Source organism: Pomacea canaliculata, linkage group LG3 (assembly GCF_003073045.1).
Source record: "Pomacea canaliculata isolate SZHN2017 linkage group LG3, ASM307304v1, whole genome shotgun sequence".
Classification (NCBI taxonomy): domain Eukaryota; kingdom Metazoa; phylum Mollusca; class Gastropoda; order Architaenioglossa; family Ampullariidae; genus Pomacea; species Pomacea canaliculata.
Window position 1 is genome coordinate 21667401 of NC_037592.1, and position 16363 is coordinate 21683763.

The following is a 16363-nucleotide window of genomic DNA, read 5'->3' on the forward strand; positions in this document are numbered from 1 at the left end:
ACCAACCAACACTCCCCTCAACCATCACACAAGAGTAGCCAAGCAAGATCCACTGGAGTAAAAATGTTTAATTTCAACATGATTCAAAGATTTATTTCTGAAACAAAAGTTTCAACAATTACTGGGAAAAAGTATCAACAGTTAAGAAATCACTTTCACGATGATACTTTTCAGTCCAGATATTTCGAAATACGTTTTCAACCTGTAAAATAGTTACTCGTGGCTTCTCTTTAAAACCAACGTTTCCCCACCAAACCTTCCTCGTGTAACGTCACCCCTCCCACATTTATGCGCCACGCAGTTCGGTTTTATCGCAATCATTTGGTTTTTCAGGAAGGCACCAGAGTGAAACCAGTTGCCCTCGGAATGTAGGAGTACTAAAGGAGAAATACCGTTCCATTTCATAGGCCCTGTGGCCAGCGACCCGTCACCAGGCAAACGCTCCAATGTCATGCATTTGTTCATTGCTTGGCACTTGAAGGAGTTGGCGGCCATTTTGCTCTGCAATTAGGTGAATGAAAGACCGCCGTAACACATCTCATCAAATAACAGAGCTCATCAGAGGAGCGGATGGTAACAGAAATTTTAAGAAAAAAAACCCAACAACTTTGCAACCTTGTGATTCCACACATTTAACAAGAGCATTTGTGAAAAAAATTAGTTTATACCTAGCTGAAAAGTCTGTGCTTGAACTGTTACTTGCGTGGCAGCTGTACACAGCCTTAAAAGGTGAAGATGAGCACCCAGGGAATAAAACCCTCTTGAAAATACAAACAGCTCCCAAGAAGGACCCGAAAGCATTGAAAAAATTATAACCAAACATAAAAAAGCACCAGTTTGAGCGATTCTATATCAGTCCTACAACTGAGGGACGCATCTGACGTCCACAAGCAAATTTTTGCAACGTGGTCCTTTGCTCTCATTTGACTCGCTGTTGGTTTGCCAATGTATGCTTGAAAGCTTCGCCAACATGGATACTAGTTTCTGCTGAGGCTCTGAGGTTCATTTCTTGGTAACTTCAGTAAACTGTTGGCTTTACTCGATGTGCTGTGACTGTCACACACGTTGACCCTCGTGCTGATGATCCAGCTACACCCTCGAAACGCGATCACCTTTTCCGATAAGGATCGGTCCACGCGCGACGCCGCGAAGTCTCGATGGTGGAAGCTGTCTGCTCCACACGTTGTCTCGGTTGACGGGGTCTGCTGCCGGAAGTGACTCTACTTTTGGTTTGGACTTGAAGGATCGAGCAGACGGCCTTGACCTTCGCATCTGAAGATCTTGACCTGGGTCGACAGTTTGAGTATCTGTGGGAAAACTGGTTTCCAGCGTCAATGGACGATTTTGAGAATGGAGGCGCGAGTTTTGTAACTCTAGTTCATCTGAAGGAAAAAGAAACTAATCTGTATCAATCATAAACATAATAACAAAACAATTAAAATTGTGCATGCATCTATACGCGTCCGCTGAAAGTAAACATAAAGATTTATTGCATAACGTTCGGGGACGAACCTCCATGCAAAACTACAGTCTAGAGCAAAGCCAGCTGTCATCAGGATGAGCCCCTGTGTCGGTAGGACTGTTAACGGTTCAGCTCCTCACAGACAGAACACAATTAACGACTTGCAGAATGATTCACCCACCTGTAAGTCTATCGCCACGTGCGCCAGTCCCGAACGTTCAAAGGCTAGCGCCATAGTGGACACTACGCCAGTCCCGCAGTATTGGGCCACGTGCCACATTCGGGCCAATCCTCGCGCTGGGACCTGCAGCACCTGAGCAAAATGACATCAAAAATGTTTTTTACCAACAATAAGGCGACCTAACTCTCTCTCACACACACAAGTACACTACCCACATCCCCCCGCTCCACTCATCGTCCTCCATACCTGTCGCACGAACGACACATCTTCCGTCGCCAAGATGTCGAGGACCACGAGTTCATCCAGCACGCTCTGCAGGACACGTGCTTCTGTCACGTGATCTGTAACGTACGCTAGGGTGTTCACTAGCGCCTGTCGTTCCGGGCCGTGGACGGGTGTCCCTGCACAACAGACCATGAAAAGCTTTAAACAGAGAGCGGCACTATCTTCGTGTTAAAAATAAATGTTAACAAAGCTGAGTGGAGCGTAGAAAAATGCCGAGAAACCACTCTGGGAGGCTTAAAAGGATAAAAGGTTTCGCAAGGTTTTTACGTCCCTTTCCATAATATACTTGTAGAAAATGTCTCGTAAGGACACCAAGTAGTTTCCCCTTTCTCACACGCAGCGCCACATGTTGGATGCTTCAAAAGCACTGAGCGTAAAATAATTACTGGGCGATAGTGAAGACGTGAGCTACAGGTTTAACAAACGAAGGGAGACATTTTTGGAGTGACAAAAACCAAAGTGAGAGATTGGTCTCTCGAGGGCACGACTCGGATGGATATCTAAGAGGCAACGGGCTCGTTAGAGAATGTTCGAAGTACAAAAAATCTGAAGCGATGCAGATGCCACATCAGATCATCACGGCAACCTTACGCTCGAAAAGTCGAACGTCCAAGTCCATCTCCGCCAGTAGAGAGCGAAGTTCGTCAAGAGGGGTTGAACTCCTGTCGCCAGCCACCGCAGCCAGCCACGTCTCAGCAACCACACGTCGCCTGTCGTCTTCTGACTCGCCGGACCCTTTCATCTTTTCAGTCTTTTGAACATCCAGTCCTAGCTTTGTGGCCAGCTCCACGTGGTCCAGTCCTGCACATAAAGCGTATGACTAAATGTATACACAGAATGGCAATCACACACCAACGCGCACACGCACACAAATACAAATGCATAACTGCTGCAATAGCATACAGTTTGAATGGGAAGTAAGGACAAGAGGATGGATGGGTTAAAAGACAGAATGAGTTCAGGATGTGGAGCTCAGAAAGCAATTTCGAGTTTGTTTTAAAGTAGGCACTCTCACCAGTCAAGTTACTCAGCTGATCAAAAACTTGCGAAAGCTGCAGCGTGAGATCGATCTCTTGAGAGTTGCGAGCTTGTGTGGTCAAAGACGAAGTGGTGATCACGTGGTCCAGCCTGGCCAGCACGTCGTCGTCAACACCGTGGAGCTGCTCGACCACAGCAAGCAACGCCGAGTGCGACTCCACGAACCTTGCATCTCGCTGCTTGTGTATCAACGCCCTCAGCTGTCTCCGGGCATTCTCTCTGCTTTTCTGTCAGTAAAAATTCAGACTAAGTAGTACTCAGCCATGTTTCATACCGCTACAGAAAATAAATAAATAAAATTGTAGGAAACAAAATAAAAGGAAGTGTAAGACAAAGTGGTTAGAAACATTGAACAATGAAGTAGATATTCAAAGGTTACTAAAACTGAAAATAGGAAACAAACAAGTAGGAAGCATGATGCAGACAAACAAAACAGGGAGAAAGAAAGTGTAGGAAGGACCAAAAGAAAAATAAAAGGAAGAATTTGCCGACCCAATTGTTTAATGACTAAATGTATAAACTCCTTGACGTGTTTTCCTGTTGACATGACAACAAAGCATGATCGCCTACTCACTCGTAAATCACGATTGTCGTCTAAGACCTCCCAGTACTTGCGCAGCACCACAGCTTTCTGTGTCGTCACTTCCGAAACCGTTTTCTCCAGTTCCTCGATGCGCGCGCAGAGCGAGGCCTCGCGGCTTTGTTCACGCTGCAGTGCGCGGTCTAATACTTCGTGCAGCTAAAGCAAGAGAAATCACGAGAAATAATACAAAATATAAATAAAACACAAAAATAATTCTACACGTGTCGCAGCATCTGCTGCTGTAGATTACTGAGGGCAGAGTGGAACAGACAGACAGTTTGACTTGTTCTAGTCACCCACGTGTGACTCACACAAAATGATGGCCTTTCAGACCTCCAGATACATTCATTGGGAGTTGATCGATTACTTGGAGGATAAAAAATACAAATCGATATCAGTTTGTAAGAATGATAACGATCTTGAAACCGGACGCCAAAAGGTTCTTAGTGTCACATTTTCGGCATGTAAATGTGGTTTCTAGCAAAATGTCCGCCTAAATTCTTTTACATTTTTAGAGTCCTGATGCCAAATCATTTACTGTTTGAGATTCCACTGGGAATTTTTTAATCTGATTTAGAGCTCTTATACCTCGTTTACACACATTTCTATGCGATGGAAACATGAGGACGGACACACAAACAGAAATAAATATTATAATAATGGAAAGATTTGTGTAGCTCATACTCACACTGTTAGCCTTCTCACAGCGCTTACAACAAGAATGAGACATGGACAGCAAACGAAGGATGCAAAAATAAACACCGGTATTGATGGCAAATAGAAGACAAATATAGAAAACACAAAGAGGAACTAGTGACAAGAACTGAGAATATCGTGAGTGTGCGGAGGAAGAGAGCAGGGAGGTAGCAATAAGAGGAAAAGTGGGGGATGGGTGAACAAGGACTTGCATTGTTGACTGTGGGAGGAGTAATGCCGTTTTATTGCGGATTTGAAGGATCTAATTGTAGGTTGGTGGCGGGTATGGAAGGGGAGAGAGTTCCATTATTTTGCTACACAATAACTAAAAACTCCTGTGACCACATGCGGTTGTTCTGGTTAAAGAAAGAGTTGGGATACAGTCATGAGACGAAGAGTGTAGTTGTCTGGCTGAGATGTAGGGGAAGAGAGGTTCAGAGAAATAATCAGGGCAGGAGACTGCAAAGAAATTAAAAGACAGCGCAGACAGTTTGTACTGAATGCCAGAACGGATGAGTAGCCAGTGTAGTTTTCTTGTTCATCAGACGTCTGTACTTTCTGGAGTTTATTGTGGATGAGGTTTGAGAGGAGCCTGCGAGAGAACAAACACACAAACAAGAGTGTTGATAGCGCGCGTTGAGAGAATGTGGCGCTGATCTTACGAAACTCGTAACAAACAAACTGACAGACAGGTGTAACTTGTCTATCATAATAGGCAGACTGACAGACAGGTGTAACTTGTCTATCATAATAGGCAGACTGACAGACAGGTATAACTTGTCTATCATAATAGGCAGACTGACAGACAGGTGTAACTTGCTTATCATAACAAGCAGATTGACAGGTGTAAGTTGCCTATGATAATAGGCAGACTGACAGACAGCTGTACCTTGTCTATCAAGAGTCATGTCAGCAGTGACAATGAATCCCAGATATCTAGCGGATGACCTAAAGGTGATCTTGTGGTCGCCCACCTTGATACGAAGGCTGATTTCCTCTTCCCGAGCATAGGAAGGCTTCCGTTTTATCATCGTTTACTTTAAGTTTTTATTTTTTATTTTTATCATCTAGTTATCGATATCGCTAATACAGGCTTCTACACTATAAATAGCAGAGTGAGACAGCCGGTGGAGTGGAGCAGTACACTTGCGTGTCAGCATATGGCTGATGAGAAACCTGGTGAGACTGGATGCAAGATGAAAGTAGTTTTGAGTACAAAATGAACAGAACTGGCCAAGTAACGAGACTTAGGAGACCCCACAGCAAAGTGAAGCAGTGTGAGATGTTTGATCATCAACAAAAAGTCTGCGTCCTATCAGTGATATAGGACTTGAACCACGCTAGTACAGGTCCAACAATTCAGCAGAGGAGGTGGAGTTTATAAAGGAGCAGAAAGTGGTCAATTGTGTCAAATGCAGCAGACAGGTCCAGTAGAGTTAATATAGAAACCACTACTGTTAAAGGCAGATAATATGTCGGTGGTCACTTTAATTAAAGTAGTTCAGTACTGTGAAAAGGTCTATATGCTGACTGAGCATGGGGGATGAGCTGGTGCTCTTGTAAACCCCGAGCTGTGTCAAAACTACTTTCTCTGTGTCGACTTTAGACAGAAAAGACAAGTTGGAAACTGGGTGGTAGTCGTTCAACACATTGACGTCAAGTGTGGATTTTTAAGAAGTGGCCTCACCAGGGGATTTTTAAACAAAGATGGGAACATACCCTTGACAAACTAACATTTACAATATTTGTGTAGGCACGAAATAAAATATCTAAGCACTCAAGAAAAAGTATCGTGGGTCTTGGGGTCTTTGGGCAAGTTGTTGGCTTGGCATTCAGAATAATTGCCTTTACATCGACCTCAGAGACTGGTCTCAACTTGGTGAGAGAGCTTTCCACGAAAACATCACAAGAAATGCTAACACCAACATCGAATGCGTAACACTGCGTAACGTATCATTGCGTAACGTAACATTGCGCCGATGATGGGCATCTGCGATCAAGTTCAATCAACACGTAGTAGGAGCCAGAGGAGACATCTTGAGAAACATCAACCGTCTGCACTAACTGGTCATCAGGTCGGCGTATGACCCAGTCCAAGATGTGATCTCTTTTGTGAGTTAGCTGCCACACGGACTGGAAGAAACGAAAGGTGTGCAGCGTGTCTGACATGTTGACAGTGCCAGGACGAGACTTGTTGTTGAAGTGCACATTAACACTTCCAAGAAGCACTGCGGGTTCATTGAATGCGTTGCTGTATTCCATGAGATCATGGAATTCCGAGAAAATGAACAAGAAAGAAAGCGTGGCGGGTCCCATTTATCACTGAATCTTTCAAGCCTACAGATCATCCTGACTTCATTAAGCTAATACCTCCTGCACACGAAAACACTGGCCGAGAACGTCAGGATGATAAAGCTGAACTTAAATCTTCAAAAAATACAGTGAGAAGTCGAAAGCCAGAATACAGGAAACAAATTGAAATAGAGTTGAAAAGGTCACGAGCAGCAGCAAAATCGAAGGATCAATTCCAATTTTTACACATAGACATTCAGACACATGTACAGGTACATACATACAGACACAGATACGGACACACAAACACACAGACATAGAGGTACTACATACACAGACATACGAAATAAAAAGCACACACACACACACAGATAAAAGCATACAGGCACACACACAAACACAGATACGGGTTCAGACATACGAACACTCGTGCGCGCGAATATTGAGGACACTGCCTGACAAGGACACAATTCATCGTTTTGTCACGTGCAACACGTTGTCAGACAACACACATCACAAACAGGAAGTGGTCGATACAGTGCATCACTTACAGACTCCAGGTCTGTATCCTTAGACAGCGTGTTGATGGAGATGCTGTCCCCGGACGACAGCGAGCGGGCCAACGTGCTTATTCGCGACTCCAGCGTCGCCACGGACTCTGCTGCCGACAGTTTCCTGACCCCCGTGCACTCGTCCTCCGTCTCCTCAGCCCTGCCCTCCTCCACCACACTGACGCTGGCCCGCCTCCCACGCTCCAGCCCGCCATTGCACGCCGACTCCGCCAGGGAGCTGTATCCGCTGACAGAGTGCTCCCCCTTCGCGTGCAGTGCTCCCCCGAACGGCGGCCTCCCGGCGGTGAGCGGGGTCACAGGGCACGAGCTGACGACAGTTACGGGCATGCGCGGAGAAGTGGTCTGGGCAGGAAGTGACGTGCAGGAGATGTTGTGGGAAGAAAGAATCTTTTTCAGGTGGGCCGTCTGGAACTCCAGCTCCTCTACCTTGTTGAGCAGCACCTGGTTCTGGATGCCCAGCACTCGCTGGCTCTCCGTCATGTTTTGAATGACCTGTTCCTTTTTCACCAGCTCTTCATGCGGGGTCAGCATGGGTACCGGCCGCGCCTCGAACATGGACATTGGCCTTTGAACCCGCTGTTGCTGCTGCGGCTGTTGTTGCTGTGGCCGAACGCACGACACTCGCTGTTGCTGCCGATGCTGCTGTTGAAGACTTTGTTGAGATCCATTTCGCGCGTTATTTTGTCCCCCGGAGACTTGTGGGGTGCCCTCTATCCGCTCCTTACTCGCCCTGTTGTCTGCAGATCGTTGTCTACGGTACAGACCCGGACCTCTTCCCTCCGAGCTCGGTGGACCGGAGTTTCGGTATTGAGTTCTGTAGAAAGGAATCTCCACACCACCAGTTGGGGGCGTGGCCAGATTGGGGGCGTGGCGAATGGCGCTGCCGGAGGCGTAGCTTAAGGCCAGCTCCAGCTGTCGTGCCTTGTCCTCCGTCTGCCTCCTGAGATGGACCAACGCCTGTAACACAAAAACCGACTTAGACCGGACATCTTATATCTGGAAGAGGTCCTTCCTTACACATTTTGTCTTTCTGCTCGTAATACAAAGATGGGAGGTGGCCATGCTATTCCACCAAGCATCCTGCAAGTATTTACATTATTCTAGCAACCACATAAAGCATGCCATTGAGCACAAGCAAGCGAGCATGTCAGTGTAAGCAACACAAAATTAAGGCACTGACACATATGGCACAGTGTCATAAAAATACGAACATGGAAGTTACTCGCATATGTGTGTGGCGCGCGTACCTGAAAGTTGTCGACACATTGTCTGGTGCGTCCTTCTGCCTCCGGGGACCTCGGATCTCGGATTATATCCCCTGCTCGATTCTTCTGGCGAGCAATCTTGTCGTTGAGACTCTTGGACCGCCGCAGCGTTGGCATGGTGTCCACTGTTTGTCAGGCATCCATGTTCCTGTTTGGGACAATTCAATGAAATCGACTGTGTTATTGTCTTTTGAAGTCGTTAAAAAAACAAAACAACAACAGCAAAAAACTCACAGGACTAACTGGATGCAATTTATTTTGTCAAAAGTTCAGTGCAAGATATTTTCCCAAAATGCACTTCATCCATTTTGGAGATACACGCCTACAAACATCAAGGTGGACAACCCAGACGTCAGGATACTGCATGGAAACATTAAAGTTGTAAAGGCCTCAATCAGTGGAAGAGTTGCACTAGATGTTAACTAGTATCTGTGCACATTACGAGGTTGACCTCTTTTTCTACAGATATGTGTGCGCATGTGTGTATGAAGGTGTGGGAGTGAGAAGGAGCGACTGAGGGCATCTGCCCTAGTGTGGCCTGGATACCCGTCGGGCCGTTAACATTCGCCAACACAATAGATGGCAAACCGGTATCAAATTAAAGACACAGTTAATGGGGTGGATATGGAAAGCCTCCTTACACTTCGGTGGAGCGCACATTCAAGTTTTTCATCTCTCTGCCCCCTCGCTCCCTTGACAGATGAACAGCGAAGCAAAGCGCCGGCAGCGAAGAAGCATCACTGCGGAGGTTGTTGCCTAGTCGTGCTAACTCCATCTCCATTCTAAAACCTAGCATCCACCTCATGTAGAGTGTTTTTAATATGTATTTCACTTGCCTGCAGGCGTTAGCATCCAGCTGCCACGACTGCGCCTCCGGCCCTAGGACCACTTTTACAATGTCGCACCTTCAGCTCATATTACAGCTTCACAACTAAATTCTGCCCAAGTGTCACATTTTATTAGGACACAAAGGTTCACCCTGGCGGCTACATGCCAACGCATTTTCAACGATATGTGGAAATTGCTGACCCTTGACCCTGTCAGGCGTTGGGTAAAAAGTGTTGAAGTCGCAACAATAGTTTTTCTGAGCGCCGTGTCCAAATTCTAGTCAGGTGCGGAAATTAAAACGACTTTAACCATTTTTTTTAAAGTTCAGTTCAAGATGATGTTCTCTTCGTTTTAAAAAAAAATAAAAAGGTCAACTGACAAAGACGTCAGACACGAGGCGGCCTGCTGGAATATGCGTGCGCACATGTCGTCAAGGTAACAGCCAATGGGAGAGCTGGCAGTCTATGGTACTACGTCGTCAAGGAAACAGCCAATAGCTGATAGTACGCGCAGCCATGTTTGACGGAGGTTGATGTGATTGAGAATACGCATCTTCAGAAAGGAATAAAGGATAAGGGAGGTATTTGTGGATTGAGAGACTGCCAGGATAAAGCAAAATGGAATTAAGTCGCTCAGCTATTTCTCACACTAGTTTCAAAATAAACAAATAGTAAATTAATCGAAACGTACGCTAATCAACGGTGTTAGTCCAGTGTTGTCTCAGGTGCATTCTTCACGTGTATACAGTGTGACTGCCATGCAAGTGCTTTTGGAGTAAATGTTTATGTAGTGTGTTGTAATAATAATAAGAAAGGTCACGTGTAGCGCAGTATTCTACCCATCACACAGGCTTACTGCGCTGATGTGCAAAGTTGAAAATAAAAAAGGAGTTTTGAAAAGGTCGTAATGGATAGGATGAAATGTCATGTCAGCTGATAATTCATGCTGTAGCAGACATAATGTAGACAGCCACACAGACTGACAGACAGACCGGGGAAGGGTAGATGGGAGGGAATAAGGGTATTGTGAGAGATAGAAGTGTATTACCTTCCGCTCGCGATATATTTTCTAGTTCAGCAGGAATGGAGGTGGACGACAAAGCCCAGAGAGAGAAAGATGAACTTACAGGTTAACTTTTGTTGTGCTAAACGGTTTCTCGGGTGCAGTCAGTTCATCACGGGTCGCAAGCCTTCCTGTCTGTAGCTTCGCTGGGCAAAGACTTTCGTGACCAAGAATCCAGGCATTGTGACAAGACTAGACAGAACAGAGTGGCTCTTCTTCTATGTGAGCCACAGAAAAACCGATAATTTTTAATCAAATCTGTGTCAGCAGAGATAACGGCCACAAACAGATAAACGCACATTGTGGCCACTTACAGTCCATTTAGGGTCTTGGAAAAGTCTGTAACTGAAGATTTGCTGTGTTTGTAATTTGTAACTTGATTTGTGTGTGTGCAGGTAGCTCATGCACAGGTAACAACAGAATGTTTACTGACATGATGATAATGATCATGATGATGATGAAAAAAAATGAAAACACATTTTTTACTCCAACCTTTAAACCTTCTTGTTTGTTACGACCACCACGCCAGCACGCAACAACAGATGCCGTGAAGCAGCAACATCAACACCTGCTATGGCTTACACGGCGTCACACCACTGCTCCCCCACGTCCCCTACTACCCCCTGCCCCGCCGTCTGTCGACTTGTATCATCGTCAGCTGTGTCAGGAGTCAATAGCCCGATAGCATCCACCTTCCAGAAGCGAGGTACGCTAGGTTTGAACAGGGTTAGGAAATTCACATACATGTACAGACGACGAACTGAACGCATGTCGACTACGTAACCTCACGTGAAATGACCGGAAGCAGCTCGACGTCAACTCACGTTTCTCCAGACACAGAAGACAATAGCAGGGTCCGGAACGAGGCTGACATGTTTGCCAAGTGGTCAACTGGCCATATGGGCCCCGGACCTTGTGACGTGACGTGCTACGGTCACGTAATGGCTGTCTTCCTTCCAAAGGTTTCTGCACGTTTCGTGACGTATACAGTCTTGCTGGACATGAAGAGCGTTTTCAGTTGACCTCACGTTTCCTACTTTCATCTAGGAAAACAGCAGTCATCTATGTTTCTCCTTTTTACCTTTCGTAACAGTTAACGAAAAGCATTTCGTTGGAGGAAGGGGGAGACTGCCGATATGAAAAAGATGATAGTGTGAATGCCATCACTGACAAGACTATTCGTCAACAGAAACTTCTAATGACCCTTTTTCTAGCTAAGCACGTTAAGCCAGACAGTAGGATGTGAGAGGATAAATACATGAGACACTTTGAGACCCTATGAGACAAGCAACAGTTGCAATAACGACCTCGGGCTGTGTCAAAGTCAAGATGACAAGATAATATCTTACGCCGGCATCCGATAGAGAAAAAATTACACCAAGTGTTGCGCAGCTTTCCCTACATATAGTGAGCATTTAAACAGAAAGTGATATTCGCCTTCGTGGTCACATTTACATGAAGGACAGATCTCTTATCATTTAGAAGCCACCTTTTATGGTTTAGTCGGCACACTAGGTCTGACTGTAGCTAGTGCTGTCCTATGCCATCTATCGGTAAATTCTAAGACACCTTAAAGGAAAGAGAGACCTCGAAACTTGTTCTGCGTTCTCCCTGCAGACACATCTGACATCTGACCAAAATGGAATTCCAAGACTGGCTGCTGAGCTTCGTCTGCCTGAGGGCATACACTAGGGGACGGGTTAAAAAAAACCGCAGTACAGATTCGTGAGTCCAATGGCATACGAACCAGGGGCACAAGAGGGTCGTGAGATATTCCGAGGGGCAAGAATATTACACACCCCCTCCTCTCTCTTTTTTTTTTCATAATGTGAAGTGCGAACGTCGTTCACTGTCAACATGGCGGTTGCCCCTCCAAAGCCGAGCATCTTCCTACTGGAGTAGAGGACGGAAAATCATTGTACCAGAAGTCTGGAAGTGCAGTTCTAGAACAGGACAAGAAGGAAAAAGACAGGTAGAAAAGTGTGACATCATAGGTCCGCTAGCGGCGCGCGCCGGTCAGCAGGTGAAAGGACTGGAGTGCGACCGCCTGCAGGTAGACACCACTGATCTGTTTGTTCAGGTGTGCAACTAAGCGTCACTCCGACAGGCCAGACGCGAGTACGCACGACAGGTGTTGTTGGCGGCAAGGCTTTGTGGCAGTCACACCATCGTCAGAGGGCTGCACCCTGTGTTAGCTAATCCAATGCTTAGCTATAGCTATCAGTTTATCTCGCTTTTATTGAATGCTTCATCCAAAACAAAAAAGTTTATTATAAGAATGAAAAAGGTAAGCAACGAGTGTAGGATCATGAAACGCAGACCACTTAAAGTAATGCGTGAAAAAACTGTCTTCTTTACGGTCTATAACTATCTGTGTGAGCCAACAAAATCATGAACAGGCTTTCATTCGGTCTTTGAGAGGCTGCCTGTCGTCGTAAACTCGTTTATTGCGTGCGAGGAGGCCAGACGACGATGTTAATGAGCCTTCAGAAGCTTCTGTCGTGTCTGTAAGCAGATGTAATCCACCCATCCTTCTCGAATGTATTCTGGCCGACAACTACTCTCCTATTTATGCAATCTATTCTCCTTTTCCTGCATTCTTACTGATGTCTACTCTCCTATGTAATCTACTCCTATTTCTGGTTTTTAAACTGATATCTACTCTTCTATTTATGCATCATTGCCGACATCTACTCTCCTATTTCCAACTAAAACTTCGACAGACAATTACTCTCGTCTTGAGCACGTGGTCGTATTTTCATATGGTGTAATTGTCTAGCTTTTAAATGTCGGCCACAAACTCATTAGAGATAATGTCGGTAACTTCCTCACCATTCTCCTAACTCTGCTCCATAAAAATGCGCAGTTCTACTGGGTGTGCAAGCACTTCGCTCCCCCCCTTCCAGTATAAAAAGCAAGTATTAAAAGGCCAACACGAATGCAAACATTTTTACATGAGTGAATTTAATTCATTACAAGCACGTGTTCAATCCTCTGGGAGAGACCTTTAATAAGTTAGAAGGCAGCTTTAAGTAATTTTCGCAAAATCGTGAGTATGAAATTTAAGACAGACTAATGCTGTTTTCTGCTGACGTCAGGCTTGTACTCGGGTTTGCCGAGTGCTGTGAGAGCGAAAAGCTTGCTAAGCTCTCTCGTTTAAATGCAAACATTATCCAGGCTGCGTTTCTGCTGCTTACGTCACGCCCAGGGTAGGTGTCTGCTATATAGACAAGGGAGAAGGATGAAGAATAAATGGAGAGCAACTTAGTAGACTAATTGAGAGATGGAACTAAAAATGCAGAGAAAACATGAATACAAGCATTTTCGAATGAGTGAGAAACAGGAAATGGTGAGACGTGGAGGGGTTTGGTGTTTTACATCGTCAGCAGCTAAGGCAATATCACGAAAAGACAGCCAGCCCTGTAAACAGATGCCACATGCAGAGAAAGAATAGAGTGCCCGAGACGAGATCTGAACCCAGGCCAGCCAACCTTCACTGTATTGGTGATTGGTGAGGATGAACAGAGAAGGAAAAAGGAGAACAAGAACAACAACTCGTATCATCTGAAGCTTGTGGGGAGAAGTTAATGGTGTTGTGCATTATGGTTACACAATAAATACACAGGAGAGCTATGACGGAAGCAGGAGTTTCGAACACAACTAGTTCCAGCGAAAACTATTGATATTTTGTACAAACCTCATTACTGCAGACGAAGCCATGTTCAACAACATGAGGAGCTAATGAATGTTGAACAAAGCGTTGAAAGCTATTTCAGGAGTGCTGGAGTTTAAAAAAAAAAAGTATCTTCCTTGTGTATTCAACATCATGTGGCTTCTCTATTTCCTTATTAACACACAATCATAAGGATACACACACACACACATGCACACTCTCTTACAGACTCAAGTTTACGGAAGCCCCACCACGGACATCAGCTGTTTACAGTGTTAACACTTGTTTACTCACAACACACTGAATATAAAGTATAACAAAGGCGGCATGTTGTCATATAATAAATTGTGAAAATAGTTCCATGCACGCCATTCAGTCTTGACTATTGCTGTCTATGGGAGGTACACACAAACTAATAATGATGTTCGTATTTCACTGGAGGAACGGCAACTGTGAAACATTTTTACGAAATTAAACGCTTGAGCGGGGACGATGGTCGCCACCCACCCACAGGAGAACCTGAACCCGTCAGGGCGCGTTGGTTCCTTCAGGGGTGGGTCAGGGTTCACGCAGCAACATTCAAACCCAACTTTGTGTTGTATAATATGTGAATGTGAGCTAGCTACAGACGGGACTGTAGTGTTGTTGAAGTATGTGCACGATGTGCTTGACAATGTACCCGTAGACGTGGGCGTACCCGTGTGTCGGTGCCTACGTGTGTCCTATAAACTCCGGTGTGTGCCTACGTGTGTCCTACAGAATGGTCTTTGTGCTTATTCCATGCAATCTCCTTCTCTCTCTCATTCACGAATATAAATATATCAAGCAATGTAATATACACTCGTCATAAATAAGTACACAACGATAATCTATGTTTGGCCGGGGGACAAGAAAATTTATTAACAGCTACACTAAAACAAATCTGCATATCTCTGATCGAGTTTATTCAGAGTGGAAGCCACACAAATACATACGCACAGACGCACGCGCACACACACACACGCGCACGCTGGCATGACACATCAGGGCTGGTTTACTTTTGTTTCTCTATCGTCATCCAATGAATAATTTCTGTGGTAGGAATGCGGCACGGTACACCCGTGTAGTGTGAAGGTACCCAAGAATAGAGCTCGAGCTAACGATTCACCGACCTGGAATGGCTGTGCTTACGACATTCACACACGCATACCAAGTATCAGAGTTACTACAGAGAACGGCGCTCGTCCACACACACGCACGAGCGCGCACACACACACGGGTATACACACGCACACACACACACACGCGATGAGGAAAAGACAGGAGAAGAGAAATATGTGCACAGGTGACACACTGACCAGTCAACCTCTCTCTACCATGACGCCTACCTTCGGGCAACGTCTGCTCCAGTCCGTGCGGCGCTGCGCACTCTCATTGACACACTACTGTGACGTCGTGCTCACTGTCCTCACTCTCCACCTCTAGCTGTAGACAGGCTGTGTGAGCAGTGAACACACCACAACAGATCGCCCTGTCAGCCAAGTCAACTTGACACTGCAGCGGCTTTTCCGGTCCTCAGCTCGTCAAGCCATGTAGTAGTAACGGATGGGAGGGTCGTGCTGCTCCCCCTCCCGAGCCTGTGGCTGGGCTGATCAATATGCCGACACGAGGAGAAGGAGGAGGAGGAGACGGGAAGACGAGGCACAGTGAACTTACCTACCGGTGTGACAGCGTAAGAACATCCGGGCTACAGACATTTATTATCTTGGGCGAGTAACGTATGGTGTGCACAGCGGGCAAAGCCAGTGACATGCTTTCATCGGGCCATGACACACACACACGCACTCGCTGACCCAATCAACACACAGAACGGGAGGGACTGCGAGCTGATCAACTCTTCCCTCCCTCTCTCTGTGTGTGAGAGGGTTTAACGTCTCTGGTGAGAGAGAGAGCCAATCAGTGACGACAGCTAGGTACTCCCTTACGAGTACTTCAGGCTCGTCATTTGACACGTCTTGAGACCGTGACACCTGTTGGCAGGGCGAATAGCGGGGTAGTTCGCCAAGTACTCCATTCCCACCCTCCTCCCGCCTCACCCCAATCATCTCCCCCATCATTCCCCTCTGTAAAATCGCCTCTGGGTTGAAGCACTTTCCCGCTAAACCAAAGCCAGCAGAACTGGAGCTGGACTAAATTAATTGTTGCTGACGGAGGCTGAACGATGCAAACACGATAAACCAGTGACTTGCTCTTCCAGATTGAGAACTGTAGGTTGCTACTTTGTCCTCTGGCCGTGGGCTGGCTCTACCCGCTGCTACCTGTCAAGGTGTGAAGAATTGACGCACGTTGCTATAAATAAACGTGGCGGTGGTGGTGAGAGTGGTGGGGGTGACAGGAGAACACTTTATCAGACTGAGGGGCGTCACAGCAGAGACTTTAGAGAGGGT

The 16363-nt window shown here is 46.0% G+C and overlaps 1 protein-coding gene across 3 annotated transcripts; it reads right to left on the reverse strand.

Annotated features, from left to right (window-relative positions):
• Positions 1-51: 51 nt before the first annotated feature.
• Positions 52-15938, reverse strand: LOC112558629. Of its 3 annotated transcripts, none has more exons than XM_025229195.1 (9): positions 15305-15938; positions 8357-8522; positions 7089-8066; positions 3541-3705; positions 2944-3193; positions 2520-2729; positions 1890-2044; positions 1644-1775; positions 52-1382 (listed from the first exon to the last, which is right to left on the reverse strand). In XM_025229195.1, the coding sequence occupies exons 2-9, from the start codon at positions 8489-8491 to the stop codon at positions 1374-1376; spliced, it is 2034 nt and encodes a 677-aa protein (XP_025084980.1). In that variant the 5' UTR covers positions 8492-8522; positions 15305-15938; the 3' UTR covers positions 52-1373. The 3 variants fall into 3 exon arrangements, with proteins under 3 accessions (XP_025084980.1, XP_025084981.1, XP_025084982.1); XM_025229196.1 differs by lacking the exon at positions 15305-15938 and adding an exon at positions 10329-10467; XM_025229197.1 differs by lacking the exon at positions 15305-15938 and adding an exon at positions 9211-9372.
• Positions 15939-16363: the final 425 nt, after the last annotated feature.

Bases quoted from the DNA above. Each gene is read 5' to 3' on its own strand.
- LOC112558629 (XM_025229195.1), bottom strand. From the start codon at position 8,491: ATGCCAACGCTGCGGCGGTCCAAGAGTCTCAACGACAAGATTGCTCGC. The intron at 3,194-3,540 runs GTGAGTAGGCGA...TTTTACTGACAG, and splicing joins ACGACAATCGTGATTTACGA to AAAAGCAGAGAGAATGCCCG. The intron at 2,730-2,943 runs GTGAGAGTGCCT...CTTTATGTGCAG, and splicing joins TCAGCTGAGTAACTTGACTG to GACTGGACCACGTGGAGCTG.